This window comes from Trachypithecus francoisi, unplaced genomic scaffold, assembly GCF_009764315.1.
Source record: "Trachypithecus francoisi isolate TF-2019V2 unplaced genomic scaffold, Tfra_2.0 Lachesis_group15, whole genome shotgun sequence".
NCBI classification, from domain to species: Eukaryota; Metazoa; Chordata; class Mammalia; order Primates; family Cercopithecidae; genus Trachypithecus; species Trachypithecus francoisi.
In genome coordinates, this window is record NW_022681460.1 from 27,446,676 (window position 1) to 27,466,191 (window position 19,516).

Here is a 19,516-nt window from a genome sequence, read left to right on the forward strand (position 1 = left end):
GGCGGGAGTGAACTGGATCATGCAAGGAACAAGGAGGCCAGCGTGATACCAAGGGAGTGATAAGAGGCAGAACAGCAGGAAATGAAGTCAGAGAGGCTATGGGGACATGGACATGGTCAGGGGGCTTAGAGGTCATGCTAAGGACTTTGCTTGGCCTTTTACTCTGAGCAGTTACTTGAGGGTCTGGAGCAGAGGAGTGCCATCTGGCTTAGGTTTCAACACATCACTTTGCAACTGGGGAGTGAAAGGCAAGAAATTAGAAGCAGAGACCATTCACGAGGCTTTTGCCATAGTCCAGGCAGCTGATGATGGTGGCTTGGAGCCAGGTAGGGAGAGTGAAGTGGTGAGAAATGCATACATTCTGGATATTTTTAAAAGATGGATCTGGCAAGATTTGCCAATGGATTGGCGGTGTGTGTAAGAGAAAGAAAAGTCAAGAATGATTTGAAGATTTGTGACCTGAGTAACTGGCAGGATGGAATTGCCTTTAACAAATTGGGAAGAGTATGGGAGAAGGAGGTTTCAGAGAGGAACGCCAGGAGCTCCATTTTGGACTTGTTAAATTGAGACACCTATCACATATCCAGGAGGACAAGGGAGGAGAGGGTAGGGGGAAGCTGTAGACTTGAGAGTCATCAGCATGTAAATAGTATGCATTCAAAGCCAAGAGGCTGGATAAGTGAGTGTAGACAGAAAACTGAAGAGTCCAAAGCTGAGCCCTGGGCACACTTGTATTTCGAAGTTGGAGGGTTTTGCATAGCAGTATAGGTGCCTGAGGGGAATGTACAGAAAGTAGGAAGAAAACTGGGCAATTCTGGTTTTCTCGATGCCAACTGAAAAAAGGGTTGCAAAGACAGTCTGTGTCAAATGCTGCTATTAGGTCAAGTTAATTGAAGACTGAGATTTGACCATTGGATTTATAATGTAGAAGTTACTGGCAATGATTTGAAAAGCAGTTTTAGTGGACTGCTGGGGGTAAAAGGTTGATGGAATTGGTTCAAGAAAAAATGAGAGGAGAGGAATTGGGGACAGCATGTACAGACAAATCTCTCAAGTGTTTTGCTATAAAGGGAAGGAGAGGAATGGGTTATCTATAAAGGGCGTGGCTGGGTGAGACAAGGTGTTCTTAAAGCAGCAGAAGCAAAAGCTGATGAGTCAATGAGTGGACAATCACATTTTAGCAGGACCACTCTGACCGCTGTGTTGAGAAAAAACTGAAGGAATATCCTCTTAATATGAGGCATCAGTGGTGGCCAAATCCATGCTTTTTTATGTGCCGCCTTGCGGATATCAGACCTATGCATGGATGAGTCAGCAAGAAGCCAGGTCATTAGGATGAGAAACAGACCTAGAGCTTGCAAAAACTTGGAGTAAGACAGTAGAGACAAGTGTGAGAACATCACTGTTGGCTCTTTGCCAGGAATTCGTATCACAGAATTGACCCTACTGCCTAGGAACCAAAAGTGGTGTGAGGACAGTGTCACGAACCCTCTCTTTCAAGTGAAGTATTAACCCTTGTTTTTCATATAACCACAAAATGGGAAGTTCACCATTTATTCTCAAGAGGTGGAGAGGAGGGCGAGTTGGATGGAGTAGTTAACCTAGTCCTACCCTAGAATGGGAAGGAAAAAAATCATGTCAGCTTTCAGCTCTCTTGTTCCATTCCATTCACTAAAGATTAGGTTAAGGGGGGTTACTTTATTATGACACATTCCATTTGCAATTCCCCTGGGCAATTGTTCTACCCATTTACGATAGTAGTCTCCAAGTATCTCAGTGTCTAGACAGGACAGACTGTGGTAGCTTGGCTGTGGTGGAAACTCCTTTGGAAGGCTTCTTTTGACTTTCTTAACCATCTAGCCACATTGGAGCTTTGCTCTGTATAAAACTTTATTCTGACTTCTTCCCAGAAAAGGACGCTTTTGGGAAGACAAGCGGCTCCACTTTTCCCATCTTACTGTAGTGCCTATGCCCATGAAGCTTAACATGTGAATAAAACTTCAGGAGAGTTTGGATATTTCTGGGATGAGATGGGGATCTCTGATGTTTCTTGTAAGAGGCTCAGGGTGAGAAAGTCCCCTGGGGATGGGTCATAGGGCAGAAGATGAGGTTGGGGGAAATTAGTGGAAATAACTTGAGGAAGCTAAATTTTGTTCAAAGTGGAATGTGAATAAGCAGAGCTACTTAAAGCATATTGCCATGGAAAACATAGATGCCGCATTATTAAAGAAATGTTTGAAAATGCTGTTGGATCATGAGGATTCTCATATTCTACCCACAGCCTGCCTCTCCCCAACATTGTCGCCGCCTGACTTCTCTGAAGGCTGTAGCCCTCCCATGCTTCACATTATTGCTGCTTTTTGATTAGCTCCCTGGGGCACTTAGAAGGACAGAGGGAAGGGGGACTGGGCTGGGTTGAGGGTACACTTTCCTCCGCCTCCAGGAGTCAGTCCACCATTTGCAGTGTGAAAGCTGTCCTTAGGGGAACACCTTCCTAGTACACAGATTTGAAAAATGTCAGTCAACATGATTCAATTCTAAACCGAAGATTTAAATATAGCATTGGTGTATAATTTTAGAATTTGCTTTTGCTATGCAGGCAGTTGATAAAGTACAGTGCAGGGAACTGTTATTTAACTGTACAATGTGTCTTCATAGTCTACGCCTAGATAGTTGAGATTTTATTGTTTCATGTTAGTTGTACCTCAGTACATATGGTGTTTGGTATTTGTTCTTGCCTTTTTTTATGCCTCATTTCTACTATATTAAAAGGCAAAGTATACAATTTCTATTTCTTTGGCATTTAAGGCTAGACACATTAGTTTTTCAGAGTGCCAAATACACATTGTTATCCTCTAGTCAATAGTATGTGGAAGATGAAAGTATGAATTATGCAGAGTAAATTGTTAATCTGATTTCTTCACTTTGGAAAAAGTGCTACACATACATAATTTAATTAGAATAAAGCTTTGCATTTAAACACATTTGATATTTAAACTCCAATCACTTATTTTTAGAAAATTGCTAAGCATCCTTAATGTATTTCCACATAGATAAGCTGCTTAGTATAGGCCAAAAAATGTAGAATGATTCAACTCTGTTGTGTCCTAGATTTGAGGCCCTACTGTGCATATACCAAGTTCTGTAGACAATCCAATCTAACCCTGAACCTAGAGATAAAGAATTGTGATTGTTATCCAAGATAGGACCAAGGAGAGCCCTGTTTAGGGAAGTACAGACAAAAATGTTATTGGGTTCAAAGGAGGGAGAGAGCACATCAATTGTGGAAATTAGTTGAGGCTTAGTGATACTGTAGCAGATGGACTTGGAAGGATGGATACACTTTCATTAGCTCCAGGTTGGGAAAAGTTGTTCCAGGCAGGTAGTGGTCAGAGCCCTGGTAAGGTGTGCCTGTAAGGAAGCTGTGGCTAAGGTTACGGTAAATACAGGGACACAGTGTCCCCTAGTATGATTGGAAACATATGGTTTTTAAAGTGAGGTAAATTGGGAGAAAATGACAATTCTAATGACAGTAGCCAGCACCTGTGGTGTACCATTTTCTCAGCTGTCAGACATTGTATTAGGTGCTTTACATATGGAATCTCTTTTAATCTGGAAAAGTGGGTCAGTCCTGTTTTTGTTGGAGAGCTTTTCACGAAAGAGCAATATCATCAGGGCTGTGATTAAAGCAGATTTGTACAGAAATAAAGCACAGGGAAAGGCAGAAGGCAGAGAGAGCACTCAAGAGGCTGTCTGTATGTTCTCTGCAAGAAGTAATGACAGCCTGAATTATTCCATGGTGAACATAAGTGAGAATGCAAAGTTGCTACCTAATTGAGTTGCTAACCAATAGAGTTGCTGAACTAAAATTTGGCCCAAGAAGGCCTCCATATTTGCATACTTGCATTCTTAGGTATGATCTGTGACCTAGCTTACTAGGTAAGGCCTCCATATTTGCATACTTGCATTCTTAGGTATGAGCTGTGACCTAGCTTACTAGGTAAGCAAACTGAAAACCTCGCGAATGCTTCCATAACAATAGCTGAGTCTCAGCTAATCATGCAGCTACACTTCAGGCACTCACAGGCAGACAGCTATTCAAATGGTGTTCAAACCCAGCTGTTTCCATACCTTGTTTCTTTTTTCTGTACATCATTTTCCTTTTTCTGTCCCTAAATCTTAACCAACCATGAGGCAGACCAGAGTCTCTCTGAATCTGTTCTGATTCTGGGAGCTTCCCGGTTCAAGAATTTTGTTTCCCTTGCACAGTTAATATCTGTTAAATTTAATTTGTCTAAAGTTTTTCTTTTAACAGTAGGAATCCAAATGCACTTAAAACTTGAGTTGGTAGTGTGCTAAACATTCTATTTTCTAACTCAAAACACATTAGTGGAATCTTGAGGCCCTAGATGACCTATGCTCTGGCCTAGGTTCCTTCCTTGAGATATGGAAACCATGAGTCAATGAGGCCTAAATCCCTTCATGCTATCTGAGACAGAAACCTGGAGGCAGAGCAGACTCTTCCTTCCCCGTCATCCTTTCCATCTTATCAATCTCCAGCCAACTGCGGATCAGACTGTTGATTTCCTTTCATGTTTCATGTACCAAAGCTTCTCCAAGAAGCTCTGATTCTTGAATGTTCAAGTTTTAAACTACTGTGAAATACTAATCGCAGTATTAACTGTCTTGCAGATTCCATTGTGATTGGATTTTGGGTTGGTCTTGCAGTCTTCGTGATTTTTATGTTTTTTGTGCTGACCTTGCTGACCAAGACAGGAGCCCCACACCAAGAGTAAGTTTGGGCTGTTCCTAAATGTCTCTTAAGCCTCACAGGAGACGGAGGAAATGGAAACTACTACACAGGGCTGGAGGTGCTTCCAGTGGATGAAGAGAAGGGGGTGGTTATGGATTTGCTGTCTGAACCCGGATGCCTGTGGATTGGATCCAGCTATTCTCCTGCTTTTTGTTTCTTGCGTCTTGGGCTTATTTTCAAGTGGACTTTTATGAAATTGGGTTTCTTGGTCCTTTCCTACAGTCTTAATGATGATACAGGGCCTGATTTTTACATTGAAATGTTTATTAATTACAATGTATTTTATCCATATTCCCAAAAGGATTTAGATGATTCACCATATTAAAAACAGTGGAAAAGATAATGGCAAAATAGGATGAAAACCAGTTTTAAAAATTATTTCAAGAAGCAGAGTAATAGTTGTTCCTGGATACTCAACTCAATTAACTATTGACAATGATTAATAAATTTAACAGAGTTTTCTTGAAACTAGGATACAAAGGCCAACACTATGGTTTACATAATTCTCATAACATGGTAGGACTTATGATGATGCTACACTTTGGATTGAAGTATTACATGAGTGCTTAAAGAACATTGAGAAACATCAGAAAGCATTTGTTCACTAATGGCTTGTAAAAAATTCAGAAATATCTTAAAGGATTTATATATTTTACACCAAATTTTTAATAAAAGGGAAAACAGAGAACATTCAATACCTTATCAGTCAGCACCAGCAGGCAACAGTAATTAAAACAGTTTTTGGCTGGTACGGTGGCTCCAGCCTATAATCCCAGCACTTTGGGAGACCGAGGCAGGCAGATCAGTTGAGTCCAGGAGTTCAAGACCAGCCTGGCTACGGTGACTCCCCGTTTCTATTAAAAATACAAAAAATTAGCCGGGTGTGGTGGAGGGTACCTGTAATCCTAGCTACCTGGGAGGCTGAGGCACAAGAATCACTTGAACCCGGGAGGTTGCAGTGAGCCAAGGTCGTGCCACCGCACTACAGCCTGGGCAACAGAGCCAGACTCTGTCTAAAAAAGAAAAAAAGTTTTTGATAAAGGGGCTGTTCAGAAGTTAAGGACAGGGAAGAGGGCAACTACACAGGCTCATGCAGGACAGCAAGGCTGGCAACACTGAGGAGCAACCATCCTAGATCCCAGGAAGCAAGGGGTGGGGCCACAACTGGAACCCGCGAGTCTGCTGAGAGTAGCTGTGACTTTGGGCTGAGGGACACAGCTAGTCCAGTGTGACCTCTCAGGGAAGGAGCCTCAAAGTGAAGACCAATACCTCAGTCTTCTCCCTCCTTCCCATTTCTTACCATTGCTCCCCACTGGCTGAACACAGCCAGCAGCCAGAGGTTGGATCAAAGGCCATTTTCCCATGCACAGAGCAGGACAGGGGAGAGTGGGAGAGACCTGGGAGAGTGAATAGAAGAAGTTTCACAGGAATCCTGGCATTTTTATATTCAGTATCTTATTTTTGCTTCACAGCCTGGGAGCATCTCTCTTTCATGGTTGTGTCTCATCACAGCCTCCAGCATCTGATGTTCACTCTTCAGCCTGCACTTCAACTATGACAAATGCCTGTGCAAAGGGAACAGTTCTTGCCATCACTCAGCTATTTGTAGATATCAGGGGCTAGAAAGAAAAATGTAAACACAGCCAGGTGCGGTGGCTCATGCCTGCAATCCCAACACTTTGGGAGGTGGAATTGAGAGGATTGCTCGAGCTCAGGAGTTTGAGACCAGCCTGGGCAACATGGCAAAACCCTGTCTCTACAAAAAATACAAAAATCAGCCAGGCATGATGGTGCACACCTGTAGTCCCAGCTACTCGGGAGGCTAAGATGGGAAGATCACTTGAACCCAGGAAGTTAAGGCTGCAGTGAGCTGTGATTGTGCTGCTGCACTATAGCCTGGATGACAGAGTAAGACCCTGTCTCAAAAAAAAAAAAAAAAAAGTAAACACAAACATTTTAAATGAAAGGAAAACATCATTTTCATTGAAGCATTTGGAGACATATGGCTGAGAATCTATTTAACAGCCACTAAAAAGACACGAGCTTTCCTTTTTCTCTCTTCGTGTCATTGTAAATATTCGCACATACTTCACTTCTATTATATTGGCCCGGGGAATTTGAAAATATGGTGTGGGTTACAAGAGGGGTAAGAAAAGCCTAGAATAAACTCAGATTAAGGCACAACTCATAGAGTGGTCAGGGATTAATAATACCCTGGTATCTTCCTTTTCCTCAGAAGAACCAATGGATTTTTGTGGGTTATTGAGATAGATGTGTGTGATGTAGAAGGCAGGAGATTTTAGGACTCAGAACACTAGCACAAAATAGAATGTGACTTTCTGTGATGGTTAATTTTATGTGTTAACAATTCTAGATGTTTCTGTGAAGGTATTTCTTAGTTGAGGGTACCATTTATCAGTACTCTTTGGGTTAAGCAGATTACCCTCCTTGCTGTGAGTGGGCCTTATCCAGTCAGGTGAACAAAGACTTAGGAGAACAAAGACTGACCTCCTCAAGCCAAAAGTGATCTACCAGGACACTGCCTTTGGACTGTCCCCACCCTGCCAGCCCACTCTGCGTATTTTGGACTTGCTGGCCCCCCAAGTTTCATGAGGCAATTCCTTAAAATAAAACTCTGTCTTTACACACACACACACACACACACACACACACACACACACATTGTGTTGGTTCTGTTTTCTCTGGAGATCCCTGACTAATCATCACTTCCGTGTGGTGTCATGGCAACCCTGGGTAGTTGAGACTTGCCTTTTAGCCTTCCAGTTGGCAGTTCACTTTTGCCGCTAGACGGTCTCTCTTTGATGGTTGTTCTGAACAATGCTCAATCACAGAACAGAGGTCATTGTAACCCTGAATGCTTCTAACAAGGTAAAGGAAAAATGACTTTTTTTTAACATTTAAGAAAATAATGGATCTTCCCTCAGAACCACATTTTGAATGCTTCTGTACACAGTCTGACACAGCATAAGATATGGCATTTAGTTGCAGTATTTAATAATAGAAAAGTGAAAGAATCAGACATGTGGAAAAACATTGAAATAAATCTGTTATAAAGACTTTTAGGGCTTAACAAACTTGTTATTTGTTTGGCAGGAATTTTCTTCTTAAGTGGACATTTTTTTCCATATAGCCAATATTAATAGAAAACAACAAATTTTAAGTTTGCCTGTGATAATTAGGGTGTGGGGGGAAGGACAATACAACATTGAAAATAATAAGAGCCATTTTTTTGATGCCAGGGTCAACTAATTACTTTATATCTCACCAAGTCCTCACAAGAAGACGAAGTAAATTCCATGTGTTACCACATTACAGATAAGAAACATGAGGTTGAGACACTTGTCTAAGGCTTCACAGGTTAAAGAAAAAATGTGGAGTCAAACCTCAAACTAAAGTCTCTTCAGTGCTGAAGTTCCTGTCATGAACCACTACACTATCTCAGATTGGCAATTTTTAATCTCTTCCTTCTATTGAACCGAAGATGTTAGCAAGCAACCAGATTTGTTATTTTTTCCGTAAGTTACTGGGGTACAGGTGGTATTTGGTTACATAAGGAAGTTCCTTAGTGGTGATTTGTGAAATATTGGTGCACCCATCACCCGAGCAGTATATACTACACCATATTGGTAGTCTTTTATCCCTCACCCCCTCCCACTCTTCCCCTCAAGTCCCCACAGTCCATTGTTTCATTCTTATGCCTTTGTATCCTCGTAGCTCCCACATTTTCAATTCCTGAGTTACTTCACTTAGAATAACAGTCTCCAGTCTCCTCCAGGTTGCTGCAAATACTGTTAATTCATTCCTTTTTATGGTTGAGTAGTGTCCCACCATATATACATATATATGTATATACATATATATGCAAAATATATACAAAATGTGTATACAAAATATATACATATGTATGTATATACATATGTACATATACATATACCAACAATATGTGTATTTTTTTGTTCCATATGAATTTTAGAATTATTTTTGCTAATTCTGTGAAGAATGATGGTGGTATTTTGATGGAGATTGCATTGAATTTGTAGATTGCATTTGGCAGTATAGTCATTTTCATGATATTGATTCTATCCATCCATGAGCATAGGATGTGTTTTCATGTGTTTGTTTTATCTATGATTTCTTTTGATGTATATATCACAGTTTCTTTATCCACTTGTCGATTGATGGGCATTTGGGTTGGTTTCACGATTTTGCAATTGTGAATTGTGCTGCTATAAACATGTGTCTGCAAGTATCTTTTTCATACAATGACTTCTTTCCCTCTGGGTTGATACCTGGTAGTGGGATTGCTGTATCAATGGTAGATCTACTTTTAGTTCTTTCGGGAATCTCCACACTGTTTCCCATAGTGGCTGTACTAGTTTACATTCCCATCAGCAGTGTGGAAGTGTTCCCTGATCACTGCATCCATGCCGACATCTACTGATTTTTGATTTTTTGATTATGGCCATTCTTGCAGGAGTAAAGTGATAATGCATTGTGGCTTTGATTTGCATTTTCCCTGATCACTAGTGATGTTAAGCATTTTTTCATATATCTGTTGCCCATTTGTGTATCTTCTTTTGAGAATTGTGTATTCATGTTTTTAGCCCACTTTTGGATGGAATTGTTTGTTTTTTTTTTCTTACTGATTTGTTTGAGTTCGTTGTAGATTCTGGATATTAGTCCTTTGTCAGATGTATAGATTGTGAAGATTTTCTCCCACTTTATGGGTTGTCTGTTTATTCTGCTGACTGTTCCTTTTGCCATGCAAAAGCTTTTTAGTTTAATTAAGTTCCAACTATTTATCTTTGTTTTTATTGCATTTGCTTTTGGGTTCTTGGTCATGAAATCCTTGCCTAAGCCAACGTCTAGAAGCATTTTTCCAATGTTATCTTCTAGAATTTTTACCATTTCAGGTCTTAGATTTAACTCCTTAATCCACCTTGAGTTGATTTTTGTATAAGGTGAGAGATAAGGACCCAGTTTCATTCTTCTACCTGTGGCTAGCCAATTATCCCAGCACCATTTGTTGAAAAGGGTGTCCTTTCCCCACTTTATGTTTTTGTTTGATTTGTTGAAGATCAGTTGGCTGTAAGTGGGTTTATTTCTGGGTTCTCTGTTCTGTCCCATTGGCCTATGTGCCTATTTATATACCAGTACCATACTGTTTTGGTGACTATGGCCTTATAGTATAGTTTGAAACCAGGTGGTATGATGCCTCCAGGTTTATTCTTTTTGCTTAGTCTGCTTTGGCTATGCAAGCTCTTTTTGTGTTCCATATAAATTTTAGAATTTTTTTTGCTAGTTCTGTGAAGAATGATGGTGGTATTTTGATGGAAATTGCATTGAATTTGTAGATTGCATTTGACAGTATAGTCATTTTCACAATATTCATTCTATCCATTCATGAGCATGGGATGTGTTTTCATGTGTTTGTTTTATCTATGATTTCTTTCAGCAGTGTTTTGTAGTTTTCCTTGTAGAGGTCTTTCGACTCCTTTGTTAGAAGGAATTTTCTTAAGTTTGTTTTTTTTCTTAAGTTTTTGTTTGTTTGTTTGTTTGTTTTTTGGGTTTTTTGCAGCTATTGTAAAAGGGGTTAAATTCTTGATTTGATTCTCCACTTGGTCGCTGTTGGTGTGTAGAAGAGCTACTGATTTGTGTACATTAATCTTGTATCTGGAAACTTTGCTGAATTCTTTTTTTTTTTTTTTTCTTTTTTTTTTTTTTGAGATGGAGTCTCACTCTGTCACCCAGGCTGCAGTGCAGTGGCGTGATCTCAGCTCACTGCAACCTCCGCCTCCTGGGTTCTAGCAATTCTCCTGCCTCAGCTTCCTGAGTAGCTGGGGCTACAGGTGCACACCACCATGCTTGGCTAATTTTTTGTATTTTAGTAGAGACGGGGTTTCACTGTGTTGCCCAGGCTGGTCTCAAACTCCTGAGCTCAGGCAATTCACCCGCCTCAACCTCCCAAAGTACTAGGATTACAGGCACGAGCCACTGCGCCTGGCCTGCTGAATTCTTTTATCAGTTCTAGGAGCTTTCTGGAGGAGTCTTTAGGGTTTGCTGATGATCATATCATCAGCAAACAGTGACAGTGTGACTTTCTGTTTACCGATTTGGATGCCCTTTATTTCTTTCTCTTGTCTGATTGCTCTGTCTAGGACTTCCAATACTATGTTGAAGAGGAGTGGTGAGAGTAGGCACCCTTGTCTTGTTCCAGTTCTCGGAGGGAACTTTTCAACTTTCCCCCCACTCAGTATTATGTTGGCTGTGGGTTTGTCATAGATGGCTTTTGTTACATTGTATGTCCCTTGTATGCCGATCTTGCTGAGTTTTAATCATAAAGAGATGCTGGATTTTATCAAATGTGCTTTCTGCATCTATTGAGATGATCATGTGTTTTTGTTTTTTAGTCTGTTAATGTGGTGTATCACATTTGTTGACTTGCATATGTTAAACCCTCCCTGCATCCCTGGTATGAAACCCACTTGATCATGGTGGATTATCTTTTTGATATGTTTTGGACTCAGTTAGCTAGTATTTTGTTAAGGATTTTTGCATTTCTGTTCATCAAGGATATCAGTCTGTAGTTTTCTTTTTTGGTTATGTCCTTTCCTGGTTTTAGTATTGGGATAATGCTGGCTTCATAAAATAAATTAAGGAGGGTTCCTTCTTTTTCTATCTTGTGGAATAGTGTCAAAAGGATTGGTACCAATTCTTCTTTGAATGTCTGGTAGAATTCTGCTGTGAATCTGTCTGGTCTTGTACCTTTTTTGTTGGTAATTTTTAAATTACTATTTTAATCTTGCTGCTTGTTATTGGTCTGCTCAGGATATCTAATTCTTCCTGATTTAAGCTAGGAGGCTTGTATTTTTCCAGGAATTTATCCATCTCTTCTAGGTTTTCTAGTTTATGTGCATAAAATTGTCTTTCATAGTAGCCTTGAATGATCTTTTGTATTTCAGTGGTGTCAGTTGTAATAACTTCTGTTTCATTTTTTAATGAGGTTATTTGGATTTTCTCTCTTCTTTTCTTGGTTAATCTTGCTAATGGTTTATCAATTTTATTTATCTTTTCAAAGAGCCAGGTTTATATTTCATTTATCTTTTGTATTTTTTTGTTTCAATTTCATTTAGTTCTGCTCTGATGATCTTGGTTATTACCTTTCTTCTGCTGGATTTGGGTTTGGTTTGTTCTTTTTTCTTTAGTTCCTTAAGATGTGACCTTAGAATGTCAGTTTGTGCTCTTTCAGTCTTTTCGATGTAGGTGTTTAGGGTTATGAACTTTTCTCTTAGCACTGCCTTTGTTGTATCCCAGAAGTTTTGATAGGTTGTGTCATTATTGTTTTCAGTTGGAAGAATTTTTAAATTTCCATCTTGATTTCACTTTTGACCCAATGCTCATTCAAGAGCAGGTTATTTAATTTCCGTGTATTTTCATGGTTTTGAAGGTTCCTTTTTGAGTTGATTTCTAGTTTTATTCTACTGTGATTTGAGAGAGTGCCTGATATAATTTCAGTTTTCTTAAATTTATTGAGGCCTGTTTTATGGTCTATCATAAGGTCTATCTTGGAGAAGGTTACATCCGCTGTTGAATAGAATGTGTATTCTGTGGTTGTTGGATGAAATGTTTTGAATATATCTGTAAAGTTCATTTGTTTAAAACCATTGTTTCTTTGTTGGCTTTCTGTCTGATGACCTGCCCTAGTGCTCTCCATGGAGGATTGAAGTCCCCCACTTAGGTCTATAAGTAATTGTTTTATAAATTTGGGATCTCCGGTGTTAGGTGCATATATGTTTAGGATTGTGATATTTTCCTGTTGGACAAAGCCTTTACCATTACATAATGTCCCTCTCTGTCTCTTTTAACTGCTGTTGCTTTAAAGTTTGTTTTGTCTGATACAAGAATAGCTACTCCTGCTTACTTTTGGTGTCCATTTGCATGAAATGCCTTTTTCCACCCCTTTACTTTAAGTTTATGTGAGTCCTTACATGTTAGGTGAGTCTCCTGAAGACAGCAGGTAGTTGGTTGGTGGGTTCTTATCCATTCTTTGGTTTTGTATCTTTCAAGTGGAGCATTTAGGTCATTTACATTCAATGTTAGTATTGAGATGAGAGGTACCATTGCATTCATTGTGCTCTTTGTTGCCTGTATACTTTGGTTTTTTTGTTTTTGCTTTTTAACTTGTATTTTTGTTGCATAGGTCATGTGTGATTTATGCTTTAAAGTTCTGTTTTGATGTGTTTCCAGGATTTGTTTCAAGACTTAGAGCTCCTTTTAGCAGTTCTTGTAGTGGTGGCTTAGTAGTGGTAAATTCTCTCAGCATTTGTTTGTCTGAAAAAGACTGTATCTTTCCTTCATATATGATGGTTAGTTTCACTGGATACATAATTTTTGGCTGATAATTGTTTGATTTGAGGCGGCTGAAGATAGGGCCCCAATCCCTTCTAGCTTGTAGGTTTTCTGCTGAGGAATCTGCTGTTAATCTGATAGGTTTTCCCTTATAGGTTACCTGATGCTTCTGTCTCACAGCTCTTAAGATTCTTTCCTTTGTCTTAACTTTGGATAACCTGATGACAGTGTGTCTAGACAATGATCTTTTTTGCGATAAATTTCCTAGATGTTCTTTGTGCTTCTTGTATTTGGATGTCTAGGTCTCTAGCAAGGCCAGGGAAGTTTTCCTTGATTATTTCCCCAAATATGTTTTCCAAGCTTTTAGAATTCTCTTCTCCCTCAGGAACACCAATTATCCTTAGGTTTGGTTGTTTAACATAATCCCAGACTTCTTGGAGGCTTCTTTCATATTTTCTTATTCTTTTTCTATGTCTTTGTTGGATTGGGTTAATTTGAAGACCTTGTTTTCGAGCTCTGAATTTCTTTCTTCTACTTGCTCAATTCTATTGCTGAGACTTTCCAGAGCATTTTGCATTTCTATAAGTGTGTCCAGTGTTTCCTGAAGTTTTGATCGTTCTTTCTTTAAGCTATCTATTTCCTTGAATATTTCTTTCTTTACTTCCTGTATCGATTTTTAGATTTCTAGTATTGGGCTTTGCCTTTCTTTGATGCCTCCCTGATGAGCTTAATAACTAACCTCCTGAATTATTTTTCAGGTAAATCAGGAATTTCTTCTTGGTTTGCATCCATTGCTGTTGAACTAGTATGATTCTTAGGAGGTGTTAAAGAGCCTTCTTTCGTCATATTACCAGAGTTAGTTTTCTGGTTTCTTCTCATTTGGGTAGTCTCTGTCAGAGGGAAGGTCTAGGGCTGAAGGCTGTTGTTCATATACTTTTGTCCCATGGAGTGTTCCCTTGATGTAGTACTCTCCCCCTTTCCCTATGGATGTGGCTTCCTGTGAGCTGAACTGCAGTGATTGTTGTCTGTCTTCTCGGTCTAGCCACCCAGCAAGTCTACCTGGCTCTGGGCTGGTACTGAGGGTTGTCTGCACAGAGTCCTGTGATGTGAATCCTGTTTGGGTCTCTCGGCTGTGGATACCAGTGCCTGTTCCAGTGGAGGTGGTAGCAGGGGTGCAAATGAATTCCGTGAAACTTTTTGGCTTTGGTGGCCTAATGTTCTATTTTTGTGCTGGTTGGCCTCCTGCCAGGACATGGTGCTGTCCAGAGAGCATCAGCTGTGGTTGTTTGGGGAGGAACAGGTGGTGGACAGGGCCCTAGAACTCCCAGGAATATATGTCCTTTGTCTTTAGCTACCAGGGTGGATAGGGAAGCACCGCTGGGTTGGGGCAAGGCTAGGCGTGTCTGAGCTCAGACTCTCCTTGGGTGGGTCTTGCTGCAGCTGCTGTGGGAGATGGGGGTGAGGCTCCCAGATCAATGGAGTTATGTACCTAGGAGGATTATGGCTGCCTGCTGAGTCATGCAGGTTGTCAGGGAAGTGGAGAAAAGCCAGCAGTCACAGGCCTCACCCAGCTCCCATACAAATCGAGGGGCCAGTCTCATTCCCACCATGTCCCCACTAACAGCCCCTAATCTGTTTCCTGGTAATGGGCAGCCAGACTTGAGAATTTGCCCCAGGTTACCCTCCTCCCAGCTGCAAAATAAAAGGGCTTGTTTCGTCCCCCACCTGTGGAGTCTGCACACTGGATTGTGTCCTTCCCCAAGTTCTGGCCAGGAGGCTTCTTGTCCCATTTAAAGTGTTACAAAGTTCAGCTGGAGATTTCCTTCTCCCTGTGGTGTTTCTCCCCACCAGCCCCCGGCTTCTCTGGCCGCCCTGCTGATAGATTCCTATGGTGCCAGGCAGGAATGGCCTGCTTGTGGACCCAGCAAGCTCCTGGGACCTTTCTGCTGCTTCCTCTGCCCCTGTATTTCACTCAGCCCTCTAAATTGACTCAGCTCCAGGTATGGTCAGAAACTTCTCCCGAAACAGACCTTCAGTTTCTCTAGTGGGGACGTGTGTTCAGGAGAGGAGGCTCTCCCTTTCCCACTTCTGCAGTTGGGGCACCCACAGTATTTGGGGTATTTCCTGGGTCCTGCAGGAGCAGTCTGCTTCCCTCAGAGGGTCTGTGGGTCCTCTTGGAATTGCTGGTTTGTTCTTGCAGTCGATCTGGAGCTAAAATTCACAATGCGAGCCTCTGCACACTGCTCTGTCCATCCAAGTTGGGGTTGCAGTCTAGTCCGCCTCCCATCCGCTATGATGATTACTTTTGTTTTTTTGTTTTTGTCACATACCGTGCCAAGCACGGGGCTCTGAAATCAAGCATTTCCAGATTTACTTATTGAGACTTTGGCCCGGATTCTTAACTTCTCTGTGCTTGAGACTCCTTGTATATAAATAAGGAAGTGTCTGCCTCCTGAGTTTATTGTAAACCAAGCTTATCCAACCTGTGGCCCAGGATAACTTTGAATGCAGCCCAACACAAATTCGTAAATTCGCTTAAAACATTATGAGATTTTTTTTGTGATTTTTTTTTTTTTTTTTTTTTGCTCATCAGCTATCATTAGTGTTACTGTATTTTATGTGTGGCCCAAGACAATTATTCTTCTTCCACTGAGGTCCAGGGAAGCCAAAATATTGGACATCCCTGTTGTAAACAGTGAGCAGACTGTGGAGCTTCTTGCAAAAGCTGGGCTCGGTGCATCCCTTAGTAAAGATGAGTCACTGTGTGAGCTGAAGGGTCTAGGTAAAGAGTAGGAGGGAGAAGAAAAAGGAACCCATTCTCCCATGGGATAGCCAGACCCTAAGCATTATATCTGCACTGTTCGAAATGTTGCCTCATCTATCCCAGCTTAACCTTGGCTGAGTCTCCAAGTGAAACAGTAAGATGAATCTAGAATAGCAGCTAGGTAGAGAATCCTGGTGATGACTCAGAAGGATCAACACCTTTGAATTCTGATTGCTTTACATATCTGGGTGGTTTGTCACTAAGACAGTTACTTCCTAAAGTAGGACATCAACAGCATCCTTTTGGAACGTGATTCCAACAGCATGGTTAAGATATCTGAGTAAGTCTGGAAGCTCAGAATGGACTGGTGCTGGATCTACCATTGAATTTAATATTTTTCTCCATGGAGGCATCTTAGGCCAGGACCAAATGGCTCCCTAGGATCTCATCATTGCTGACACATGGAAGTGTGTGAGCTTCCCTTTGATAGTAGTAAGACACAGGATGACAGATAATACCACCTGTGCCCTGACTCCCTGTGCCCGTGCCCACAACAGACATCAGCAATGGACTGCATCATCTTCCCCGCATAGCCAAGACTTTTGCCTGAGAATCATTTTCAAAACAGATCTCCAGGCAGCCACCAGGAACCAATCACAGTTTACCTGAGAGAGAATGTTTATCTGCCATCCCTGGCTGGACTTTCCTTTAACGTACTGGATGGCAGGAGCTGAGATCCATTTAACTGCACAGGGCCAATCACACTGCAATAAAATGGGTATTTTTTTCCCCTGAATTTTTTGACCTGGGATCATGCTAGAATGAGAACTTCTGGAATCACTAACTACTTAGTGGCTTCTGTTAAGGGGGGAAATATGTGCTAGGCTAGGCTGTCAGACAGTAAGAAGTTAATCCTCAAATCTTGGTATAACACAACAAAGGTTTATTTCTTGCTTAAACTCCATGTCTGCTAAGGTTGGCAAGGGGCAGACAGAAACATCTCTACTTGCAGCTGCCCTTTCCCCACCACTCGGCCTCCTAGGTTGCTGTGACGGGTAAGAAAACACTTGGAGAGCTCAAGGCTGCCCCTCCATTCTTCAGCCAGAAGCAGCGCACATCCCTTCCTCCCACAGCTCATTAGTCAGAACTAGCCACACCCACCTGACTGCCCGGGGCTGGGAAGGGTAGTCTTCTGTGTATCCAGAAGGAAAGAGGCGGGTATTGGTGAGCACTGAGAAGGTAGACTGCAGAGGAAGAAAGACTGTTATAAAGCTGACATCACCCTTCTTGAAAGCTTTTAGGCCTAAGAAGTGGCTTTGATGGGGATTATTTTTTCCATGGAATACTTGCTTTTTTACGGTGGGGCAGGCAGGGGATCTCTTATCTGGATTTTTTAAGGACAGTGAAGATAAAAGAAGCATTTCCTCCTGCCTTCTGAGCTACGGAGTCATTTACTCTGCATGCTGTCTTGTTTAAAGCATTGTGGCCCCATTATCATAAATCTGCCAGCTAGAGAGCAATGGGAAAAGCTTGGGTCACATTTTTATGTAGAATACTTTGGACTTCTTGAAAAATTGTCAAACCCCAGACATTACGTACCTCGCATACCCTCCTTCTGTAGCCTTTGTTAAGTACACCTCATCTGGGTAGGCCTGTTCTTCACTTAGGGGCCAGTGCAAGATTGCTCAGGACCTTGTAAAAATGGGAATTATATTCTACCTTGAATAGCAATTTACCTGAATATAGCACTCATTAATAAGACTGGGTACATGAAACTAAAAACTAACAGCAGGGAAATGTCATTGTTCTAAATTTTTGATATTGACCATGGCCATAGGAACTAGATGGCAAAGTGCAGAGGTAGTGAGTGATTCCTGAGGAAGCCCTGTCATTCGGAGGTATCTACTGCTATGAATGGGTAGAAAATCTATTTTATGTGTCTGGTTCTATCTGTAACTTTTGTTCAGGAGTTATTATTTTTTTTCTTTTGAGATGGGGTGTCACTCTGTCACCCAGGTGGGAGTGCAGTGGCACGATCTCAGCTCACAGCAAGCCTCGACTCCCCAGGCTCAGGTGATCCTCCCATTTCAACCCCCTGAGTAACTGGGACTGCAGGTGTGTGCAACCACACCCAGCTAATTTTTTTTTTTTTTTTTTTTTTTTGAGACAGAGTCTCACTCATCTCAAATTGTAATCTCCATGTGTCATGGGAGGAACCTGGCAGGAGGTGATTGGATCATGGGGCAGTTTCCCCTATGCTATTCTTGTGATAGTGAGTTTTCACAAGATCTGATGGCTTAAAAGTATGCGGTGATTCCTTGGCCGGGCACAGTGGCTCACGCCTGTAATCCCAGCACTTTGGGAGGCTGAGGTGGGTGGATCACTTGAGGTCAGGAGTTCAAGGCCAGCATGGCCAACATGGTGAAATCCTGTCTCTACTAAAAATACAAAAATTAGCCGAGGGTGGTGGTGCATGCTTGTAGTCCTAGTTACTTGGGAGGCTGAGGCAGGAGGATCACTTAAACCTGGGAGGCAGAGTTTGCAGTGAGCCAAGATCAAGCCACTGCACTGCAGCTTGGTTGACATAACAAGACTCCATCTCAAAAATAAATAAATGAATGAATAAATAAATAAATAAAAGCATGTGGTGGATCCCCCTCTCTTGCCGCCATGTAAGATGTGCCTTGCTTTCACTCTGCCTTCCACTATAATTGTAATTTTCCTGAGACCTCCCTAGCCATGCAGAACTATGTGTCAATTAAACCTCTTTTCTTTATAAATTACCCAGACTCAGCCAGTTCTTTATAGCAGTGTGAAAACAGATTAATACAGGTGCTTTGGTGAACATTAGACTTGTCCCTTAAAATTCACCAAGTTTAAGGTTATAGGGCTTCAGAAAGAGAGCAGTTTGTATTTTTAGTAATTCCATGGTAGAGAGTTGGATTGAAAGAATCTAGAATAATTCAGGATCCAGTCTATTCTGTAGGCAGATACCAAGAACTTGAAAATAATGCACAAGGCTAAAAACCTAATAACAAGAGTGTTGTAGTTTTTCTCTAGAAATATAACTTTTTCTCTCTTGTATTAGTGTACTTTTAATATTAAAGCTCACTCTTTAGCAAGGCTTGTAGATAATTTCCTTCTAATTATAGCCTTCTTGAACCTTTCATGACCTGCTCAAATCTTCAGTAATATGCTTAAGCCTTTAGTTTTGTCCCATTCTTCCTCTTTCTTAAATAACCATTTTACTTTAGCACAAAAATTTACTAGACAGATTCTTTCTTATATAAAATTGTTGTGTTTTCTTTTTAACCTTCCTTACCGAAAGTTCATCTTCTTTTTTATAACTTTCTCCATGTGTCTCTCTCCTGCTTACCAGTAGAGATGGGCTTTTGCCATGTTGCCCAGGCTGATCTCGAACTTCGAAGCTCAAACAATCCTCCTGCCTTGGCCTTCCACAGTGCTGAGATCTCAGATGTGAGCCACTGTGAGATATGACGAGATTTCTCTTCAAATAGCCTGATCAATCCTTTATTCTTTAATTCATAGTACCCACCCCCTCACCCCAT

At 41.2% G+C, this 19,516-nt stretch overlaps 1 protein-coding gene across 1 annotated transcript in view; it reads left to right on the top strand.

Annotated features, from left to right (window-relative positions):
• The window catches only part of MRAP2 (melanocortin 2 receptor accessory protein 2), a 50,274-nt gene that overhangs the window by 21,805 nt on the left and 8,953 nt on the right, over positions 1 to 19,516 (top strand). The window contains exon 3 of the mRNA XM_033234508.1: positions 4,693 to 4,792. Within this exon, the coding sequence (XP_033090399.1) occupies positions 4,693 to 4,792 (100 nt within the window). The remainder of the gene's footprint in view (positions 1 to 4,692; positions 4,793 to 19,516) is intronic.